Source organism: Dama dama, chromosome 9 (genome assembly GCF_033118175.1).
Source record: "Dama dama isolate Ldn47 chromosome 9, ASM3311817v1, whole genome shotgun sequence".
In the NCBI taxonomy this organism is placed as follows: Eukaryota; Metazoa; Chordata; class Mammalia; order Artiodactyla; family Cervidae; genus Dama; species Dama dama.
The window spans coordinates 68,170,323-68,194,258 of NC_083689.1; the positions used below are offsets into that span (position 1 = coordinate 68,170,323).

A 23,936-nucleotide genomic window follows, 5' to 3' on the forward strand; every position below is an offset into this window, starting at 1 on the left:
GAAAGTACCAAAACTAAATCTTTAGTTGCTTAGTGATATATCTTATCCACTCAGAAGGCTTGAGTTACTTCCGTGTGGTTCTGATAATTAGGAAGATGGAAATGAAAACCATGTATTCAAATTAGAATTCAGTTCAGTTGCTCAGTCATGTCTGACTCTTTGCGACCCCATGGACTGCAGCATGCCAGGCCTCCCTGTCCATCACCAACTCCCGGAATAGTTTGATACAATACATTATCTGGAATTGGAAATAGGAGTTTGAGAGGAAATGGAGTTGTGTCATTTCTTTCATCTTTGCTTTTGGAAGTCTCCTTGCTTAGTTGTAGAGCAATACTTGTTCTTACCAAAGCGGTTATCAAGGAGGATGCAGGATGCCCCTACCCAGAAGCATTGGTTTTGGTAAGTCATGAAGGAGTTTAGAAATTTCTAGTTTAATAATACTGCTCTTTACTCTCTGTAAGTGAAGCATTTGTTCATCTTAACAAAGACTGTAGAACTGGTACCTAGTTCTCCATTCTGCTACAAAGATTCTTCATACATCTTCCTAAAATTCACTTACCTACGTAAAGAACTATGAGGATCTAAATTCTACAATATTTCCTTTTTTGGATTTAGGGTTTTAAAATCCTAAAGCTAGGTCTAATAAAAAACAAAAACAAAACCCCAGTAAGTCAGATCTTTGAAAACTGCCTGTAAGGAAAAGTTTATTTTTCCTTCCTAGAGAGTTTCTGTAATCAATTTCATTCTTGCCCACAACAATCCCAACCCTTGGAAATATTTGAAAAATAAATAGGACACTGAAGCAGGAAAGCTTTCACAATGAATCCCCAAAAGAAAATAGTACTGGGAAAGAGTGCTCCCTCCCAACTCACCCCAGACTGCCTGATTTTTATGTCCTAGCAACTGTGATATTACAGAAACATCTGTTCCTGACATTTTTCAGCTATGTAAATAACCAATGGGAAGAACAGATCTTAAGAAAATGCTCATTAACGAGGGGAAAACAATAACAGAAAACCAAAACCAAACAACAACAAACCCCCTCACAAGCCCCCACAGGGATTTGTAATTAAATAGTATGTAGGGTCCTATTATGCTAAAGTTGGAGTCCAGTGATTCCAAAGTTACATATGCAAAATGAGGAGTATGCATTTTTCTTCCAAGATCATCTGTGGCTTTAATTCTCAAAAAGTCCCTATGATCCAAAAAAAAAAATAAGTTTAAGAACCAATGAAACAGTCATTTCATCCTGAGCTGTTTCGATCACCGTTCATTTCTTATAAAACTGAAGGGGTAAGTCACATCTGAATTAGTTATTTGTTCTTCTAAAGTGTTAGTCAGTGATTTGTTCAAATAAGCAATTCCATTACACACTGAGACCAAAGTTCTGGCCTGAAGTTCAGACAAAGGGTAAAGAGTCAGCATGATGGGTAAGGCCTCTTTCACATTCAAGCTTCAGTCCTTCAAAGAGTAGAAGAAGTGAACCCAAATTAACAAAAGCAGTTAAAAAAAAATGATACCAGTAGTCATAATATGCAGCAACTGTGTCTTAAACCAGAATGACATGTTTATGATCAGGCGAAGTATTTATAAAGGTAGCTTGTGTTTAAGAATATAACACTTTGGGTGACTGAAAGAGTTTCTCCTCTTTGGGTGAAACCTGCATAAGGCAATCACTTAGTAGGTGTTAGTTCTTGAGTAACTACTGCTGGCTTTTCATGATCTTTCCTCCAGTAGGAAACCACAACTGAGTCCATAGTCAGATTTCACTGGGTCCAAATGTAGAGTTGATTCACACTTGACCCTCATTTATATTACTTGGATCACTGCAGAAATATCTAGGGATCAAAGTGAATGTCTGGTGAAGCGTAAATGCAGAGGTGAAAGGTGTTGGATGTTTCAAATTTGGCACTTTCTGACAGATCCTTGGAAGTTCATGTGTAGAGGGTCTGGTAATGTCGTTTGTAAACTTTTGTGTTGCCATACTTCTGAAGGAGCTCTTGAGCCTGTTGCTGCATTTCCTGGGTCATAAAGCTAGGACATTGGGACCCAATGTGAAGCAGGATGAGGCAGCACTCCAGTACGTCTGGGAAAGGCCAGGTCTGAAAGATGAAACAGGGATAAATAAGGAAGCATTTGCAAAAAAAAAAAGCTATGTACACCCGCACAGAAGTCACTAGTGACTCAGTCTGTTCTACTGACATATCTCTGGCATGGTTGAGCCATTTCTCTCTCAAGACTCTCTAAGGAGAGATGATACTCAAAACTGGGATATCCTCACACGATACAACCTTTTTCTAAGAAGAGCCCTACTCAAATGAATTTAAAACATGATGCTTCTGTTACTACTAGGGGCCACATTCAAATGCACCTATCCATTTGTAAACGATCAGATACATGGCACAATTTTACTTTACCTCCTATAGATTTCTCTGAAGGCTGAAGTATAAAACTGCTTGTGGTATCAATCACTGTATTCTCACAAAACACTGTAGCTCATCAAAGGCAATTAGATCATCAATTTTTAAATATACACAAATATGTACAGAATTCAGATGACATTAAAGAATTTGGTGTAGTCAATTGACAATACAAAAAGTAATATTTTACCAAACGAACTGCTAATATATCTTACCTTAATACTCTCAGGAAACTTAGCTATTCTCTCGTTTGCCTCTGTAAGTCTTTTGGTTAATTCAGGCAAAGAAACTGGTTCATTTTTTTCTTCTTTACTAGTGATAATAAAAAAAGTTACAAGTCATATGTCTTGCTGCACATAACTTTAAATCCATTATGTTGTAAATTACTTTTGTCATCTGGGTCTTTAACTCTCATCTTTAAATACTAAGGCTAAGAGAAGGGAATTTAATGTGATGTGATATAAAGTTTTCAAAATGCGGTATCGTTCCTCACCACTTTCTAAATTCCCATTTCTTAGACACACAGCTTCAGGAAGAATTAAGGATCTTCAGGGGATTCAACCTGCAGCCAAGTGCAGAGGGCCTGGATTTCTCTGGGTAATGGGTCGAACAGAGCAGGGGTCCCTACCCTCAGGGTGTATGGATGCACATTTTTCTGGGAAGTGTCTTAAACTTCTTAAAGGGGCCCTCTGATCCAAAGGTTGAGAGCTGCTCATTAGAGAACTGTTTAATGTTTTTCTTATTACTAAAACCAAACGTATAGTGCTGCTTAGAGTGTAGCTCTCTAGAGAAGTACTCAGAACTTTGACTCAAGATTTCAATTGTATTTTTAAAGCAACAAATGTAATTTTAATTTTTAAAAGTTAGTAATAATAGCTATAAGTTTATTGACTGTACTAGTTAAGATATTTTAGGCCCTGTGCTGGCAGGGACATGAGGTAAAAGGTACTCAGCATAACAACTAACCCGTAAGTGCTAATCACTGCAGATGGCACAGCCGAGTGCCCTGTGACAATACAAAGGGGCTCTAAAGTGATCAGTGATCACCTACCTGGTCCTTGTTTTCAGTAGAGGTGATTAGGATGCTGCAGCAATCTGATCATTTGGGATTTTTTACAGTTTGGTGTGTAATTCTATACACTACCCTTTTGGTGTGTTTTTTGGGATAGTACTGAAAAATTAAAAAACAATGGTTTTGGGAATTCCCTGGCAGTCCAGTGTTTAGGACTCTGTTTTCACTGCTGAGGGTGCAGACTGAATCCCTGGTCAAGGAACTAAAATTCCACAAGCCATGGAGGGTGGCCAAAGGAAGAAAAACAGTGGTTTTCATTAATGATGTAATACTGCAACTCCCTGTTTTACATGACTGATTTTTTGGGAATCTTGCACAAAAGGGTTTCATTGTATTATTTCATTAACAATATTTGTGATTTTGTTTGTCAAAACAAGCAAGGATCGGGTTGGAACTCCATTTATGGATAAGGGAACTAAAGCTCAAGAGACATTAAGACTCCTGAGGTCACTTAGGACCAGGACTGGAACCCCACATCTGACCCCAAAGCCTGTGCCTTAATGACTGCACTGTGGGGCTTCCAGGTGGCCTGATCAGCCTCACCAAGTACCATGTGAGAGTCCAGCAGGGGATTTTATTTACACATCGTACTGAATCAGTACTTACCACTGGTTCTGAGGATGAGAGAGGGACTCTTCTTCCTGTTCAGGTTCATTCTTATCAGGGCCATTTGCTGTGGATTTACAGAGTTGACTCTTCTGGTGTTGGCGGATCATTTCTGCCAAGGTCTCTTGGACTTCAGCAACAGTTCTCTGTGCATTTTGGAGACCAGCATGCTTTTCTGACAAGAGCTCCTTACAGGCATTCTGCATTTGTTCACCTTCTTCTGTAAGTCTCACGTCTAGTTCTGGAGTCCTGCTTGGCTCTGGCTGGGGAGCTTTGGGGTCAGTTTCTTCAGGGCTGACACTGTCAACCTCTTGACTCTGTTCAGCAGAGGTTTTACTTCCGTGAGCAGCTCTTACCCAGACACTGGACTCGGGGCAAGGCCCAGAGAGAGACCACCAGAATTCATACAGACGTCCATAAATAAAAAAGGCCTTCAGACTTTTGAAAGCTGGTGTTGTGGGGGACTGATGATCACCCAGTTTGTCTCTTAGGTGGTCACAGCCTAGAAGAAAAGGATTTAGGGTGGTTTATTTCTTTGTCTGCCAGAAATCTGACATCCTGCCCACATGTTTCCTGTCATCCAAGAGGCCAATCAGATCCCAAGAAAAAGAATGGCAGTGATCCATGGGACCGCATGCTTTCCAGCAAAAGCCAACCAGAGCTTCTGGCCTAAGATAGTGTCCTCACTGCTATAAGCCATGTAAAGCATGACAGAAAGAAGTATTTCATCTGTCCCATTGTAGGCTCTGGGGCTAAGATAGCACTGTGTTCTGATGTGTCCTAATGTTTTAGGTCAGTGACTAATTGTGTAGCTCAAGGAATGTTTTCTCTATTCTTTTTATAACATGTGAGTACACTGCTATTTCTCTCTCTAGCTATGTGTAGGAAAGTATATAGGAAACACTAAGGTAGGTAGGATGAGTAAAGGAAAACAGCTCAGTCATGCTAACTACCTCTTAGGAGTTTGGGTAAGAGAATTCAGACTTTCTACTAAATGACACTGTGGCTCATCTATGTCTTTCAACAACCTATGTACTCCTGCTGCCACACCACTGGCAGTGGTTATATCGTCCTTCAGTGGGTGTGCCCCAGCAGGGCTGGGGGTCCTTTACCCTGTGGAAGAAAGGCTGAGTGCACTTCCTGCATGATGGTGAAGTTTCCTGAGTCGTAGCTCCGCATCACAGCCCGAAGCAGTCCTTCCACAGCTGCGTCCCAGGAGCCCGCTTCCTGGCTTAGCACTGCCAAGGTCAGGTCATGGCAAATGTGGAGCAGGAGCTGGAGAGAAGAGCCAGAGTCTCAGGTAAGCATCTTTGCACAGCAAGCACTGGGATGACACCAGAAATGCTCCTATTTACAGTATTTGGGAAGTACACACAGTTCACATTTAAGAAAGGTCCTCCTATCCCACCACCCATTTTTGCTTCCTCATTGAAAACATTCATATTTAGTTGCACAGCAGTATACAAAGTCCAGTTTTAAAGTCTGTTCAGGCTAAGAAAATGCCTTGATATTTGCATTTAATTAAAATAAAAAGTGACTTTCTGGAACTAAAAGCTATAATTAAAAGAAAATCTGGAGTGTAATTAAGAAAATTTTGAATTTTAACTGTGCAATTTGATGAGTTCTGACAAACATATATGTATATATACATACATTTAGTATAACCACTACCAAAATCAAGACATAGGATGTGATATTTTCACTTTAAACCCCTTTGCAGTCAACTCCCCTCTCCCCATCCCTTGGCAACCTCTGATCTAGTTTTTGCCAGTATCATTTTGTCTTTTCTAGAATTCATATGAATGGAACAGTAGACTCTGTAGTCTTTTGTGACTTGATTCTTTGACTTATCATAATGCTTTCAAGATTCACTGATACTCTTTTTTCATTTGTAATTTGTTCCTTTTTATTGTTGTATAGTATAGCTTTCCACTATATGGTAATACTGTAGTTTGTATACCCATTTGCCAACTGATGGACATTTGGGTTGTTTCTGTTTGGCTATATGAACCAATCTGCTGTGAATGTTTCTGTACTAGACTGTGTAGACACCTAAGTTCACTTCTTTCGGTGAAATATCTAGGCAGTGGGGTTGCTTGGTCATCGTGCATATATGTTTAATTATAAGAAACTGCCACACAGTTTTCCAAAGTGCTATACTACCTGAGAACATCTTATTCCTCAAAAATAGAATAATGTTTTTCATTAAAGAAAAAAAAAAAGTGGATAAACTGAGATGTTTCCATAGGATGAGTAGAGCAGCTGTAATGAATCAGTTTGTTCTCTTCCTATCAATATGGACAGATTTTACAAACAACAGTCACATAAACAAGCCACAAAATAACACGTCTGATGCAGGGGCTAAAATGTTGGTGAGCTAGGGCAGGGGAATGGGACTGGGCAGGGGAACATTGAGGGACTTCGACTTGGATGTATTCTTTAACTAAAAGCAAAATATACAAAACCAAACCAAAAGACTCTGAAGCAAAAATGACAGAATATGAATATCTGTTAATTCCAATGATGGGTACTTATTAACTGTGCTTTTTTTTGTTGTTGTTTTTAGACTTTTTTTCCCTCCTTTAGAAGGGAATGCTGATCAAAGACTAATTTCAGAGATGAAGGGCTCTAATTACCCTCAAGGGATCTTTCCAGTTTCCTGGGCCTGGCTTAGTCTTTTCTGAAATGCAAACTGGCATTCTACATGTTTCCTTATTATACTAGACAGGGGTTAGAGAAGTCTTACTACTGAGTGACTAATACACAAGACCTTTTAGAACTAACACCCAAAAAAAGATGTCCTTTTCATTATAGGGGACTGGAATGCAAAAGTAGGAAGTCAAGAAACACCTGGAGTAACAGGCAAATTTGGCCTTGGAGTACGGAATGAAGCAGGGCAAAGGCTAATAGAGTTTTGCCAAGAGAACTGGTCATAGCAAACACCCTCTTCCAACAACACAAGAGAAGACTCTACACATGGACGTCACCAGATGGCCAACACCGAAATCAGACTGATTATATTCTATGCAGCCAAAGATGGAGAAGCTCTATACAGTCGGCAAAAACAAGACCAGGAGCTGACTGTGGCTCAGATCATGAACTCCTTATTACCAAATTTAGACTTAAACTGAAGAAAGTAGGAAAAACCACTAGACCATTCAGGTATGACCTAAATCAAATCCCTTATGACTATACAGTGGAAGTAGGAAATAGATTTAAGGGACTAGATCTGATAGACAGAGAGCCTGATGAACTATGGACGGAGGTTTGTGACATTGTACAGGAGACAGGGATCAAGACCATCCCCATGGAAAAGAAATGCAAAAAGGCAAAATGGTTGTCTGAAGAGGCCTTACAAATAGCTGTGAAAAGAAGAGAAGCGAAAAGCAAAGGAAACAAGATATTCCCATTTGAATGTGGAGTTCCAAAGAATAGCCGGGAGAGATAAGAAAGCCTTCCTCAGCGATCAATGCAAAGAAATAAAGGAAAACAACAGAATGGGAAAGACTAGAGATCTCTTCAAGAAAATTAGAGATACCAAGGGAACATTTCAGGCAAAGATGGATTCAATAAAGGACCAAAATGGTATGGACCTAACAGAAGCAGAAGATATTAAGAAGAGGTGGCAAGAATACACAGAACTGTACAAAAAAGATCATCACGACCCAGATAATCACAATGGTGTGATCACTGACCTAGAGCCAGACATCCTGGAATGTGAAGTCAAGTGGGCCTTAGAAAGCATCACTACGAACAAAGCTAGTGGATGTGATGGAATTCCAGTTGAGCTATTTCAAATCCTGAAAGATGATGCTGTGAAAGTGCTGCACTCAATATGCCAGCAAATTGGGAAAACTAAGCAGTGGCCACAGGACTGGAAAAGGTCAGTTTTCATTCCAATCCCCAAGAAAGGCAATGCCAAAGAATGCTCAAACTATCGCACAATTGCACTCATCTCACACACTAGTAAAGTAGTGCTCAAAATTCTCCAAGCCAGGCTTCAGCAATACGTGAACCGAGAACTTCCAGATGTTCAAGCTGGTTGGTTTTAGAAAAGGCAGAGGAACCAGAGATCAAATTGCCAATATCCGCTGGATCATTGAAAAAGCAAGAGAGTTCCAGAAAAACATCTATTTCTGCTTTATTGACTATGCCAAAGCCTTCGATTGTGTGGATCACAATAAACCGTGGAAAATTCTGAAAGAGATGGGCCTACCAGACCACCTGATCTGCCTCTTGAGAAACCTATATACAGGTCAGGAAGCAACAGTTAGAACTGGACATGGAACAACAGACTGGTTCCAAATAGGAAAAGGAGTACATCAAGGCCGTATATTGTCACCCTGCTTATTTAACTTATATGCAGAAACATCATGAGAAACGCTGGGCTGGAAGAAGCACAAGCTGGAATCAAGATTGCCGGGAAAAATATCAATAACCTCAGATATGCAGATGACACCACCCTTATGACAGAGAGTGAAGAGGAACTAAAAAAGTAAAAAAAAGTGAAAGAGGAGAGTGAAAAAGTTGGCTTAAAGCTTAACATTCAGAAAACTAAGATCATGGCATCTGGTCCCATCACTTCATGGGAAATAGATGGGGAGACAGTGGAAACAGTGTCAGACTTCATTTTTATGGGCTCCAAAATCACTGCGGATGGTAACTGCAGCCATGAAATTAAAAGACGCTTACTCCTTGGAAGGAAAGTTATGACCAACCTAGATAGCATATTAAAAAGCAGAGACATTACTTTGCCAACAAACGTCCGTCAAGGCTATGGTTTTTCCAGTGGTCATGTATGGGTGTGAGAGTTGGACTGTGAAGAAAGCTGAGTGCCGAAAAATTGATGCTTTTGAACCGTGGTGTTGGAGAAGACTCTTGAGAGTCCCTTGGACTGCAAGGAGATCCAACCAGTCCATCCTAAAGTTTTGGAGATCAGTCCTGGGTGTTCATTGGAAGGACTGATGCTGAAGCTGAAACTCCAGTACTTTGGCCACCTCATGCGAAGAGTTGATTAATTGGCAAAGACCCTGATGCTGGGAGGGATTGGGGGCAGGAGGAGAAGGGGACGACAGAGGATGAGATGGCTGGATGGCATCACCAACTTGATGGGCGTGAGTTTGAGTAAACTCTGGGAGTTGGTGAAGGACAGGGAGGCCTGGCATGCTGCGATTCATGGGGTCGCAGAGTCGGACATGACTGAGCGACTGAACTGAACTGACTGAATATCAGAAGCTCAGGAAGAGGGTGTACCTGTTTGGAGGGAGTGTTACTTGTAGCAGATGGGTACTTGATATTTTGTAGCTGCTGAAATGCTGCCTGGTACTGCTCTGGGGAGTGGAGGCTGAAGGCGCTCTTCCATATTGCAGTCACCCTCTCCACGAAGGACCCTTCACTGTCTGTGGGCCAAGCATTGTAAGAAGAGAAGGAACTTTTGCCCTCAGAGAGCTGATTTTCCTCCCGGTGCTTGGACAGTAGCTCTAGAAGGCAAAACACCAATCTCTGACCCTAGAACCCAAAAACAAAGGAGAGGAACTGTTACACAGGGAAGTGCTCCATTATCTAGGACTTTTACCCAGTCTCTCAGATTCTCCCCCTCTGTATCTGCAGCAACCATACCCCCTCAGTGGGCTGCCAGCCCAATGTGAGTCTTGTGTGTGGGGGCGGAGGGGAGGGAAGAAGTGATCTAACAGATGATTTTTCTAGGATCTTTGGGATCCTAGCCTTTTTGGGAATTCTCACCCACAGTTCTTGGAGCTCAAGCAACCATATTTTATAACATGAAACCCTAACTATAGCCCTACTCACTGATATTTAAGCTGCACATGGGCCAGCCACTTAAGATTTGTGGCCAGTGTGAGAAAAGATGGGTTGGACTCATTTAGTTCCTTCCTCTGCCCAGACTTCAGATGAAGGAATACAAATGTTAAAGCATCATGGACAGAAGTGTTGGAGCAGATGAGCTGTGTGGGTCTGAGACCTGGGGCAGTGGTCAGGGGCTACATCCAAGTAGGTTTAACAGAGGGAACCAACTGGAATAGAACAGAGCACAGACAAAAGGCCTAGAAAAATCCTTATCTTTTACAGAATTTTCAGCTGCCATGAGATTCCATATGTATCCTTGTAATATTTTCTCAGCTAAGCTTGGGAAAGCACAGGCAACATAGGCCTCAGCAGAACATTTGTCTTCTTGCTTTGTTAAGGATGTTAAAAGAACAAAAAAGAAGTACTAGATAACCATTCTGGAAACGTTTTTTTTTGTTGTGGTGGTGGATAACTCAATCTCCCTCTGTTTGGTCACTCTGTAAATAATGTGCCACGTGATACTGAAGATGTTCCACTTTTGCCTCCACTTTTATTCTGCATTTCCCAGAAAGCTACCTCCTCACCTAGTATTTTTCTTGGGCTTTGAACATTCAGCTAGGAACTGTCGTTAGGCCCAGTTATTCTACTGAAGGGACAGAGGAACTAAAAAAGTTCATATAATATCTGACAAGCAAAACTCTCTAAAATGAACCAAATGTTTACATGGTTTCAAAACTAGTTTTTGCTAAGGCTTTTAAGATAATCTCAATGTTGATATATCGAAGGAGACAATGTTGATGTGTCGAAAAAGACATATATTGAAAAAGTTACTGATTTTTAACCAGATGGGAACAAAACATTTAATGAAGAATTTTTCTTTAATTTGGCTGCGTCAGGTCTGAGTTGTGGTCACGCGGGACCTCTCGTGGCACGTGGAGTCTATAGGTCTGGTGCGCAGGCCTAGTTGCTCTGTGGCATGTGGGGTCCTAGTTCCCTGACCAGGCATAGAACCCGCATATGCTGCACTGCAAGGTGGATTCTCAACCCCTGGACCACCAGGGAAGTCCCTAACAAAATGTTTTCATTTTACCCAAATTCACCACGGCATGCAGCTGAGGAGGGCTCCTATAGGCAGAGCACGGTGATTTCTCTTAAAGCTGATCCATCTCCCTCTTCAAAGCAGACCCTCTCCCTTGTCATTTTTGTGCTGATGACATCAACGAAGCAGCACAGGGGCTGAGCTGACTAAAGGCTATTCAACTGCTAAGCAATGAGAATCACTGCTGATAACCACATTATCTCTTACTCTGAATATGGCAACTGCAAGCCCCGGGGTACTTAGATGGGATAGTATGGTCAGGGCTTGCTGGACACTTCTAAGAATCCTGCCAGATTGGTTCAGCTTGTGCAACTGGGTAATGCACTTGGAATGTGACTGGAGAGGATCTGGGGCTCCCTCCTAAAAGCAGGAGAGGCAAACAGACTGACCTTTAGACTTGTGTGGAGCTGCAGGGCCTCCTGGGCTCCCACCCAGTTCCGGGCCAGAAGCAGTTCTTGGGCACATCTTAGAGCCAGGGAAGCCGACAACTCATTCTCTCCCATGATGGAGGCCAACTCTGCTGCCGTCCTAAGTGATGCCGCATCCCCCTTTTTGGCCAAAACTTTGGCTGCATCATAAGCTGAAGTGGCCCCTAAATAGCTAAGATACAAAAGAAAAATCAAACATAAAAAGACTGCCTACTCCTGCTCCCCAGAGGTGGAATCATTTCTTTTTGTTCACGCTGACTTGCCTGGCTTCCTGTGGTCCCAGCTCTGTCCCTGCCTGCGGCTGCCCCGTCAAGGCTGAGGCCAGCCCGGCACAGAACAGGCAGCAGCATGGAGGTGAAGGGCATAAAGGAACCCCAGCAGTTGCTGAGCTGAACCCAAGCAAAAGAGTCATTCCCTCCCTTTTTCCAAATTTAATGATGCAAGACATCCCTGAAGAAAGGAGTAACTTCTGAACCTGCTACTAGGATTTCTTGAACAGTTATGGTGACTTATGTAAATATCAAGTAGGTAGACCTTGCTGAATCTTAATGAAGCTGGGTTTAATACACATATGCTTTTTAATTTGCTAGTCACTTCACCCCCACCTCTAAACTTACTTCCGCTCTTGTCCTGCTCTTTGCAGAAGCTCTTCTTTGTCTGGATGCACTCAGACTTACCATTTTGCTGCTAAGGCATAGTGGCCGTCTTTTTCTAGGACGGCTCCCCAGCTGAGGTACAGGTCTTTTATGATTGGGTCCTCTGGGCGCAGCCGGGCCTTGGCAATTGCAATAGCTTCCCTAGAGGCAAGAAGAGGTAATAAGCCACTCTGAAAAAAGCCCTAGGAGGGCGTTGCAAGATAGGATAAGCCTTCTGTGTTATCTGTCTTACTCCAACTTCCCATAAAACAACTGTATTCCTGCATCTCGCGGCAAGTTAGAAAACGCAAGCTGCGCTTTTCATCTGTTCTTCACCTAGATCAGCAGTACTTAAAGTGTGGTCTGTGAATTCCTGGGAGTACCCAAGGCCCTTTCAGGGGGTTCATGAGGTCAAGACTATTTCATAATAATGTCGAGATTATTTGCCTTTTCTTACTGTGTTGACATTTGTACTGATGATGCAAAAGCAATGGTGGGTACACTGCTGGCACCCAGAGCAAGGATCCAGGAGGTAGTGGCTCTTGTAGTTTTTTTTTTAAAAGGTAAATTTCCTTGAAAAGGAAAAATGATTTCACTAAATGTCAGGTTAATATTGATGGAACCTCATTACTTCTCGAAAGAATGACTAACATACAAACGACAGTTACTTAGCATTGAGTATCTGGCAGATGTTTTCTCAAAAATGAGCAAAGTAAGCCTATCATTTCACGGAAACCAACCAAAAGAGTACTGTTGCCAGTGATAAAATCTGAGCTTTCAAGTGAAAATTAGAGTTTTAGGAATCTTGTCCCTCCCACGGTGAGCCTGACAGCTTCCCCAAAGTTAGACTTTTCTGATGAAGTAAGGAGTGTCATTTATATATATATATATATATATTTTTTTTTTTTTTAATGAAATGTGTTAACATTTGGAGGATCTGTGTAACTCACTGAACTACTATTTTCCAAATGACATACAGCTTCTGGTTAGCAGCCAATGTAAAGTCAGTGGAGTCAGTGTTTTAGACTAAAGTGCTTTAGACAGAGCAATATTTTAAGAAGACCTCTATTTCCAGCCATAATGGGGTGATAACTAAGACCATATGTATTCTCCTGTCACAAAATTAAAACACTGGAGAAAATAGGTACAAAACAAGTGTTTTCAAACACTGGACGTGAGGCAGCACAGGACTGTCATCCTGGAGAAAAGAAAACATGCTGTGAGTTCAATCCTGGCCCTGGCCCTGGCTTTCTGCCTAAAACCATCTTCCTAGAAGAAACTCCAGCAGAGCCTCCGCAGTTAGGGCTGAATGGAGACGAAGCAGTTGGAATCTGTGGGGCAGGATAGTAGGAAGGAAGAAGCTGTTCAGAGAAAGAGCTCCACAATGGTGCTTATGGATACTGTGGAATCTCTGGTTTAAACACAAAGCTGTACATGGAGGAAAGGCCTTAAGGCTGGACAAAGAATAATCAGGGAGCCATAAGCTGACTAATTCCCAGGGCTCATTCAGGGCAGGAGACATACAAGTTTTGACCACCCCCGACATCTACTTCTGATTTGTTGAATTACACAACACATTCAGTAAAGACACTACAAGGTAGGAGGGCAAACTAATTCTAGTCTATGGATTTTTCTGCACCTGCCCTAAGAAAGCTTAAAAACAGCCATGAGATCAAGCTGATCTGTAGGGAACTTGACTGCTTGCCAAAAGTGTCCAGCATGCTCTAAAGGAAGACAACAAACCAGAAGAGGATAAACAAAAAGAAAGTCTCATCAAAGCCATATGAAATGGCTGAAAAATCAGTGGTGGATAAAGTCCTACAAACAGGAAAAAAAAATCCTATGTAGCAAAGGTAAGAATAAATACCGTAGTCAACAATGCAAGCCAAGAAAAAATGGAATGATATCTGTGAAGCACAGAAAGACAAAACCTTAGAAACCTGGAAGTCTACACCCACTGAAATGTTCTTTAAAATAATGGCAAAATTAAAGACTTTTACAGACAAGTTGATGGAGTGTGTCACCAGCGGAATCACACTAGAAAAAAAATGCTGGAGTTCTTTAGGTGAAGAAGGAATTGATAACAACTGGAAATTTGGATCTACATAAGAGGATGGAAAGTGTTGGGAATAAGTATATGGGCAAAAAGAAGAAAATGTTTAAAAACTTAAAAAGATAGCTCATTGTTTAAAGCAAAAATTTTAACATTGTAATGTGGGGTTTTAACATGTACATAGTATGTCAAATATATGACAGCAACAGTGGAATGGATAGGAAGAAAGAAAGAACTGTGACGTATGCAAGAACTGGTACAATATTATTGGAGGTAAACTGATAAATTAGAAATGCTCATCATAAATCCTAAAGTAACCATTAAGAAAATAAAGGATTATAGCTGAGAAGCCAGTATTGGAGATAAAAAAGTTAGTCCGAAAGAAGGGGGGAAAAGAAAATAGCAAGATGGTAGATTTAAATCAATCACACCAATATTTACATTAAAACACTGCAATTAAAAGGCAGAGACTATCAGACTGGATAAAAAAACAAAACCCAGTTGTATGCTGTGTATAAGAAATATTTTGGGAACATCCCTGGTGGTTCAGTGGCTTAGACTCTGAGCTCCCAATGTAGGGGGCTGGGGTCCAATCCCTGGTCAGGGAACTAGATCCCACGTGCAGCAACTAAGACCCGGCAGAGTCAAATAAATAAATAAAAATAAATACTAGTACAATGTTTAAAAGAAAACATACTTTGTTGCTTTTGTTTTCTGTACTTACATATGTATTGCAGTGAAAGAATATTCAGTTGAACAGCATCAGTCTCAGAGTGGTTATTATTGCTAGAGAAGGGATGAAGACAAAACTGGGGAAAGGCAATTCAGCCAAGTCTAGAATATTATACTTCTTCCTTCCCAGGTTAAAAAATTTCCTCTTTTAATAATTCATTAAGTTGTTCATTTGTATCATGCTGTTTTCTCCATTTGTGATACTTTATAAAGAAATTTAAAAAAAGATCAGTGGCAAATATTGCTGAGAGTTAACATTTGTTAAGTATAGGTGGTGGATGTGTTGATGTTTGTTAAGCTAGTGAACATACTATTTTTATACATTTGAGATGTTTAATTACAGTAAAGGTTTTATGATGGTGGTCAGGAAACAGAATTGTTACATAGGTTAATTTCATATCACATCCAACTGTTAGTTCAACTGTTGGGTCATACAGACCTGTAGAAATGGTTTGCCTTGAGCAGCTCCACAGCCTCATACACTTTGTGGATAGAAAGCAGGTGAGAGGCAGCCTTGACATGCTGGTCCTGGAAACACAGCTGTTTGGCAAAAGCTTCCACGGCCCACACCCACACATGGTAACCAGCTTAGGAATAAAAAAGAAGACGCTTGTTGTCAGTCACTGCATTAAGCAGAACATTTAGATAGTAATTAAGTTGCTGTTATGATCATTTGTTTCATCCATCTCTCCCCATCCCTATACTTTGAAATGTAAATTGTTTCTTTGATTATGTAATACACAAAAAAATAGTACAACATTCAAATGTACAAGAGTATGGAAGTCAGACAGTGCTTACCCTTGTTTGGGTGTATGCAGGCTGAGTGAAAAAGTGTGAGAGAAGCTTCCAGGGTGCTGATCATGTTATATTTCTTGATACAGGTGCTAGTTAACAACGGTGTATTCAGTTAGTGAAATTCAGGTACACTCATGACCTGTGTACTTCTCTCCCTCTCTCTGGCATACTTGAATAAAAAGCTAAAAAATGCGGCATGGCATAAAAAATTTCCTTGTTATCCTGGAGCCATCCTACCCAGACTTGTCCAAATTCCTTTCCCTAGAGACAACCAGTATTACTGGTTTCTTTTGAAACCTTTGGCAACAGTCCATGAATATACAACCACACATGTATAAATGACAGAGTATTAAATATTATGTTGTGCATCTATACCTAGATTCTTCTCACTTACTAAACTTTGGAGCTCCATTCTATATCAGAATATACAGAGCTGACTCAGTTTTTTGTTATCTGAAGGAGTCTCTACTGTATAGATATACAAGATTTAACCAGTCTTATACTGATAGACATAGAGGTTCTTGTGATCTTTGCTGTTACAGATATTGCTGCAATCATGGTCCATATTATCTATCAGTTTGCATGTGTAGGTACAGTTAAATTTCTACAGTTAGAACTGCTGAGTCAAAGGGTATGTGGATTTTAAACTTAATCATGATACTTGGCCAAACTGTCTTTCAAGACAATGTCTATCTTGAGTGGATGTACCCTAGAGAAGCTAGAGCTTTTGTGGTAAAGAACATACCCACTGGTGCCATAGCCACAAGATTGTCCGTCAGCTCCCCTCTTTCTGCTGCAGTCTGCAGAACACCTTTTAGATCTCCTTTCCAAAGCATGAGCTGGTGAAATAACTCAGGGTGGCCATTTTCCAAGTGACCTTTTCCTGTTTGGAGGAGAAATAATATTTGGATGTTTCAGAAACACCTGTCTGTATTGTCTTCTAGAAAAAGAAAGGCAGGATGAAAGAGAGGAATAAATTTCTAGAATAAGTAGTCACTGGCTGATGGGTAAGTCACTTCCCAGAGTGTTTGTAATGGGGCCTGAAGCCCACTCAGTCATCTGTCCACCCACCCGCTTTGACTTGCACTCATTCACTCAGAATGAACACTAAAGTTTAGGGTCCTATGATAGATGTGAGCAAGGGGTGTCTGAACTTGCAAACAGAATTCAAAGCCTAGTTAGCTGACATGTAAAACTAGTTATTACCATGCTACAAGATGAGAGCCATAAAAGAAGTACAAAGTGTTAGGAAAGCATAAAGATGGACAGGATGGTGTTGACTGGACTTGCCTCACCTTCAACCTCAATCATTCTGTACAGGGTAGCCCTGTCTGTGAAAAGCCCCAGGTGAAATCTTTCCTCAAGATCAGCAGACACATCCTCACTTGGCTCTGCTGATTCAAAAAGACAAAAGTTCAGATGAAAGTGATTCAGTACATTACTGTTTTCTGTTCAGTTAATTCCGACTGTATGTCTGTAATGCCCATTTCAGGTTCTGAGACAAAGAGTCCTGGGCTCTTCTGTACCCTAACAGAGACCCCTGCTGACAGCAAAATATGAAAATAGTGCAGGCTTTTAGCTTCAGTCTTGGCAAAATCCAACAGGACAGTTTAGTTTGAAGTTTGCTCAAAGAACGATTTGGGGGTGGGGAGGAAGAAGGAATGTTAAAAAGCCAACCCCAAATTCAGTGTATTTAAATACAGTAAAAGAAAAAAGACAAAAAAAACTAACAAGCAAAGTCTGTAATGTAAACTAGGATCTTCCACAGAGGGATTCAATATAGATTGTTTTTGAAAAAGGCAACTCAATGATAATAGAGTGGCCTCAGGGGAGAAATGGAAGAGTGGGGTGAGGGACGGAAGGGAGATTTATTTTCTCTTTATACTGTTTGAATTTCATTTTATCATGTGCATCCCTTTTCAACACATAAAATTCAAAATTAAAAAGAAAAAAAGTTGCTGAAATGTCAGAATAACACACATTAGTGAGGTCTTTGAAAAGTTAAAACCAAAAAACCTATAAACAAAAACTTCCATCAAGAATTGTTAAAGGAACTGTCATATTAAGGGTATATTTCCAATAAACAAATGATGTTTTTTTCTATGTGTACATGCTGTATACTGGGGAAAAACAGTTGATGGAACTGACTGACACCGAGATATTTACGCCGTTATACCAATTCCAGCACACAGATGGCTGGCAACAACCTGACAACAGAGAAGCAGAGCATTATGTCTCCAAGGCACTGTGGAGTGTTGATAGTGGTCAGAGTGCAGAGCCGCAGCAGGCATGATGCAGAAACACAATTTTGGACATCTGTTGACTCATCCGTTCAACATCCAAAAAAGCACTTATGTGCCAGTTCCCAGAAGACTACGGATGGGCCAGGGAAGTGTATTTCTATACCTTTGGAGTGTTTGGCGGTGGCTAATGCCAAACAGTCCTGATGAAGCTCCTCTTTGGATCTGTGGTCCAGACTTGTACTCAGTGGAAGCATGGAACGAGCTTTTCGCTTCTTGATTAAGGCTTCTGAAATGTAATACAAGTACAGACCATCTGAAGAAGAACTGATTACAAACCCCAAACTGAATGCATGTCCACTGTGTATGCGACCTACTGGAGGAATACTGCTGAGCAGAGAACGTTCCCACTCTGAGAAGGAAGCTTTCAAATTAAATCATTAGTAGCTGGGGGTAGTCTTTACAACACACACAGTGTCCCTGTGAAAGCTCTGAACCAACATCAACAACTGCAAAATAACAGTTTTTCCAAGTACTAAAAAAATGACCCCAAATCAAAACAAATATTTAAAACCTAAAACAAAAGCAAAAACCATACTCTGTCGAGTTTTCATTTGCATGTAATATTTGAGGACGCTTTAACAAATTATTTTAATTGTTAGATACCAACCTGGCTTCTCTTTAGGTACCTCCTTTTTCAGTAAAGTGACTTTGTTATTAATGGTGCCTTTTGACTTTTCAAAACCTAAGGCTGCTGGAGTGCAAATAATTGGTTCTTTAGAAACTACATCATGGGGAGAAAGAAAAAAGTTTGGATGAGAACAATGTAGAATCTAGTTCTTTTTAAAAAATTAAGAGCTATCCCAGTCTTTACAGTGTGATTTTATCTATTACCCCAAATATAAGAGGAAATATTTCAGACAGGAAGCATGGGAGTCAGTCTCCCTTTCCCCACCTCTCAAACTGCCTTCCGGGAATCTGTAGATTTATCACCTAGAACTCTGACTCATTGATCTAAGGAAAATTTATAAAGATTCTAGCCACCACAACTGTAAAAATGTACCCTTATGTGTAAGGTTCTATGTATATGCTGCCCCAGCTTCACTTCATCCCACAGTCTTACCCTGCCCAGGTTGATAAGTTTTCTCTAGAGAACTTGACTATTTCCATCCCAATCATCCATTAGATTCCCTTAACACTTCAAAGGTAGACCTGACTTAGTTTCCTGGTCAGGACTATTAAGTGCTAGACAGTGAAACATGAGATTGTGCTATATACCCGCCAAGGTGACACCACAGGGTGGCTCTGGCTCACGGACTTCCTCCTCAGTCTCCTGGTCTGACACGCCATTCTCAATGGGGCCCAGGCTCTCCTTTACACTCTCTTCTTCATTCCCATCACATAATTCTTGCCTTACAGGCACTCTCAAGGTGGGCTTTTTCTTCTTTTTGGGCTTTGGCTTCGGTTGAGAGAGCCGCTTTTTCTCTAATTCAATACTTTTCTTGCCTATAGAAATCACAGTTCAGAAAAGGATAGATTAAAGTATATATTTGGGTTAAAAGCACTCTAGGAGATAAACTCCAAAACCTTATTGCTCTTCTTTTTGATAACATTCTTACCTTTTCCCCACCTTCCCAATGAAGTCTTAGTTATACTATCAAAATGTTAACCAAACCAAACCCTTTTCAGATTTCATTAAATCATAAAGATGATGCCCATTTACCCCTGAAAACTTTAGTGTATATCCTACAAACAAGGATATTCTCCTATGTCATCACAGCACAACCATTAATATCAGGAAATGAACACTGATAGATTATTCATATCTACTCCCACTTCATTCAAGTTCTACCAGTTACACCAGAAGTGTCCTTTATAGCAAAAGGAAATCACTCCAGGACTACATGTTGCACTGGCTTGTTACATCTCTAGTTTCCTTCAGCCTAGAAGAGGCTCAGATTTTATTTTGACTTTCATGACTAGAAACTCATGAAGATCACAGGATATTTTATTTTGTCTGATTTCCCTCAAATTGGGTCTGCCTTATGTTTTGCATGATTAGTTTAGGCCATGCACTTTCAGCTGCCATACAAAGCAGTGAGGCTGTGTTTACCCTGGTGCAGCCTGTGAGGTAGCACATAATTTCTGTTTGTCTCATTGCTTGTGGCTCACTTTGATTGCTTGGTGTGCTTCCCTTGTAGCTCAGTTGGTAAAGAATCTGCCTGCAGTGCAGGAGACCCAGGTTTGATCCCTGGGTCGGGAAGATCCCCTGGAGAAGGAAATGGCAATCCACTCCAGTATCATTGTCTGGAAAACCTCATGGACACAGGAGCCTGGTGGGCTGCAGTCCATGGGGTCGCAAAGAGTTGGGCATGACTGAGCGACTAATACTTACTTACTTACTTGATGACTTGAATAAGGAGGGCGGTACGTTGCAGGTTTGTCCTCACTAGTTTTACTAAAAATTGTTACTGTGATAATGGCCAAATGGCAATTTTCAGTCCCATCGTTCAGTCTACACTTACCAGGTGGCCTTCTGCTGAAAAGAACTTTTGCTTATCTCTTATATTTTTAGACCGTTCATTTATGTTTGTCAGTATGGACTCAAGAATTCCTATTTAATGTTTTAATCCTTTACTATTAACTTATTTACTTTTTTAGTTTGAAAGCTTTTATCTCTTGATTTCAAGTCATCTTACTGAGATATAATTTAATACAAGAAAATATACCAGATTTTTTTAACGTTTTTATGAGTTTAGACAGACGTATAGTCAGGTAACCCACCACCACGAATAAACTGTTGCCATTATTTCAAAATGTTCCCTCACGCCTCTTTGTGGTAGATTCCCCTCCTCCCTGAGCCCCAGGCAGTCACTGATTTATCACTGTAGTTTCGTCTGTTTTAGAAATTCATATGATTTACAACTACATTTCAGACTCTATATTAGTACTGCACAGTGTTTAGTCTTTTGTGCCAGGCTTACTTTGCGAGGCATAATCTTTGAGACTCACCCATGTTGTTGTATTTATAAGCAGTTACTTGCTTTTTACTGCTGAATAGTTCCACTATAGGATATACACCACGGTTTATTTACCAGCTGATATTTGTGTTGTTTCTGGTTTGTGGCAATTACAGATTAAGCTATAAGGATTCTTTTATAAGTCTTTATGTGACTGTATCATTTCATTTCTTGAGTATATTTCTAGTTGTTTATATACCCTGTCCAGTTTTCTAGCTATTTCTGCTGGGTGGGAAAATCTGGTTTCAGTTAGTCTCTTATAGTCAGAAGTGAAATTCACCTATTAATTATTTTCAAGTTCACATTGTCCCACATTTGGGTAGCCAGCCCCTTCAAGCTGGTTTCTCTGTCCTTTTGATGACCTCAGTTATACCTTTGTGGCAAATGATGCTGCAGACTTATATTTTTTCTGTCCTAACCTGGAACTAGCCATTTTTCCAAGAAGCCCTGGTAGGTTCCTTTTAAAAGAATGATATTTAGAAAACAAGATCTGGGTGCTAGGTATACTTGTTACTATTCAGGTGTTGTCTGCAGACCCCTTGGGGCTACTGTCCTTGCTCAGGCTTCCAATCCCACCATACTGCTCTATTGCCCTGCATGAATGTCCTCCTCGCATGACTGATCAACTCAACTTACTGAGGAAAGGAGAAAGGGAATGAGACAAGCCCTTATGGGCTCCAGGTTCTGACTGACCTTGAGGAGGTCGGGAGTGTTCCTGCATGGAAGTGAGCCATTTGTACACACAGAAATCATCTGCCCCTGAGTAGATGCAATCTGGATCCAATGGGGACCATGCAACGCAAAGTAGTCGACCTCGATGTCCTCGGAAATTGCATAGAGGCTCTTCCTGGAGAGTATCCCACACCTAAAAGCAAAAGTCACACAAGAGAATAGATAATTTCTGGTTACTCTGTTGTTTGAGGAGGGGGTTGGTATACATTTTTGAAAAAAATTAAAAAAAAAAAATCTGTGTTCTCTTATTTCCTCTTGTAGTTTGTACTTGCAGTTTCAGAAAGTGCTGTTTCCTAAAGGAGGTTTCTGTGTTCTGGGATATAGAGGCATTCCCACAGGGATGATTTTCAGTAAGCTTTTAATGGTGCCCTATGGATTTCACTGTCCTGAACTAGTACTGCATGTTAGTTTTGGGCTGGGGATTCTGATACCTTGAAGAGAATTCTAATTCAGAGTCCACATCTACATGTGTGATGCAAGGCTTCTAATTTCTCACAGGTGATTCTTCTGTCTCAGGGCAAATGATCAATTTCCTTGCTATTTCCTGAATGACTCCAGTCTCCATTTCAAAGGGCAGCCAGTCATGGCTCTCAGCTCTGTGCAGACAGCTCATTTACCACTCAGTACTGAGACAGACATCCATCACTGATGATGGATCCCCAGTTCCTAAGGTCTGTTCTGGTTCTGATATCCGAAACGCTCTTCACAGCTCTGGCTTGGCATCTCATCTTTATTTTTGAGAACTTGAAGATGTGAGCTACCGAGTTATTAAAAGTATTTTTTTCATGATTTATAGTCATCATTCTGTGATAGAACAGAATGGGAGGAGTACTTTTCACATCAACTTTAGTCTGTCATACTGACAGTAGGTCAAAGGGATATCTTTAAAAACATCAGAGTTTAGCTAGTTCCTATCAATATTCTCTTTCACTTAAGTTACAAAAAAACCCAAACTTACCCTGCCAAGGGCCCAGATATGTTTAGTAAAATGCCCTCTAGAGCTCAGAAAAATCGCAGGTAAGAAGAAGAAAGAGTCTCAGAGTACGTAGTGAAGAACCCACAGAATCAAGGATGCGATAGTACCTGAGCTGTACCGTCATAGGAAGCGGATACCAGCCTTCCATCATGATGTGGGCTCCATGCAAGACTGGTGATCTTGGCTGTGTGCCCTGACAGGGTCCGGTAGGGCTCTGTAATGGTCACTGGAGATTCAGGATTGCTCTCTAAAAGACAGGGGATGATGTCACTGATACCAATAACAACAACAGAAAGACATAAAGGAGGGTTTTAATTAACATGGCAAGAGTCAAGGTTTTACCACATGCTTTCTACATGATTTTCATTGGGCAACACTGTTTAGTGGTTAAGAGTGTAGGCATATCCACAGTGCCTGGCACATGGGCTTACTGTAAGAAGTGTTAGCTATCATTCTTTCTTTCTGAAAGTCTTCAAAATCAAAGTAATGCCTTCAGGATGTGATACCAAGAAGGATGTATTATTACATATAGTTAAAAATGTGTGACCTGAATCTAGTCATAAGGATATATGAGACCAAACTGAGGACACATCTACAAAATAACCAGCTTGTATTTTAAAAAAAAACCAAGATGAAAAAACAAAAAAGGCTGAGAGATATAAAGGACAATATTGGATCAACTGACAACACTAGAATAAGCATGGTAGATCAAACTATTAAATTAACTGAATAATGGAATTGTGGTTATATAAGGGAATATCATTATTCTTACAAAATACACAAGTATTAAGGAATATGGTGGCATGACACGTGCAACACAAACACTTTGGAAAATGCATACACCAACCACAGCACAAAGCAAATATGACAAAAGGTTATAAGTTGTTGAATCTGTGAAAAGGTATATGGTCGTCCTTCATACTATTTTTGCAACTTTTCTGTAAGTGTGAATTATTTAAATGTAAGAAGATAAAAATAAAATGAAGTTTTTCCTGGTCATTTTTTCCCTTTTTCTGTTATTCAGTAGATAAAAAATAAAAAACAAACCAGGATGATAGTATTTCAGTAGACTAAGATCTGCACTGCTTTTAAGAATTAAGTTAATGTGCTTCAGTAAGTGATGCTGGAAAAAACTGGACAGCTACCTGTGAAAGAATGAGATTAAAACATTTTCTCACACCATATAAAAAAATAAACTCACGATGGATTAAAGACCTAAATGTAAAACTGGAAACCTTAGAACTCTTAGAAAGGAACTCTTTGACATAAATGATAGCAGTATTTTTTTGGATTTGTCTCTTCAGGCAAAAGAAACAAAAGCAT

At 40.4% G+C, this 23,936-nt stretch overlaps 1 protein-coding gene across 2 annotated transcripts in view; it reads right to left on the reverse strand.

Annotated features, from left to right (window-relative positions):
* Positions 1–412: 412 nt before the first annotated feature.
* The window catches only part of GEMIN5 (gem nuclear organelle associated protein 5), a 42,901-nt gene continuing 19,377 nt past the window's right edge, over positions 413–23,936 (reverse strand). Inside the window, exons 14-28 of one of the 2 annotated variants that reach the window (XM_061151811.1) lie at positions 22,721–22,860; positions 21,599–21,770; positions 19,164–19,391; positions 18,556–18,669; positions 18,052–18,174; positions 16,941–17,036; positions 16,391–16,528; positions 15,290–15,437; positions 12,108–12,227; positions 11,392–11,602; positions 9,352–9,606; positions 5,211–5,373; positions 4,099–4,600; positions 2,636–2,732; positions 413–2,102 (exon numbers count right to left, since the gene is read on the reverse strand). In XM_061151811.1, the coding sequence (XP_061007794.1) occupies positions 1,935–2,102; positions 2,636–2,732; positions 4,099–4,600; positions 5,211–5,373; positions 9,352–9,606; positions 11,392–11,602; positions 12,108–12,227; positions 15,290–15,437; positions 16,391–16,528; positions 16,941–17,036; positions 18,052–18,174; positions 18,556–18,669; positions 19,164–19,391; positions 21,599–21,770; positions 22,721–22,860 (2,675 nt within the window). In that variant the 3' untranslated portion in view covers positions 413–1,934. Of the gene's footprint in view, positions 2,103–2,635; positions 2,733–4,098; positions 4,601–5,210; positions 5,374–9,351; positions 9,607–11,391; positions 11,603–12,107; positions 12,228–15,289; positions 15,438–16,390; positions 16,529–16,940; positions 17,040–18,051; positions 18,175–18,555; positions 18,670–19,163; positions 19,392–21,598; positions 21,771–22,720; positions 22,861–23,936 lie in introns of both variants that reach the window. The other variant, XM_061151810.1, reaches the window with a different exon arrangement.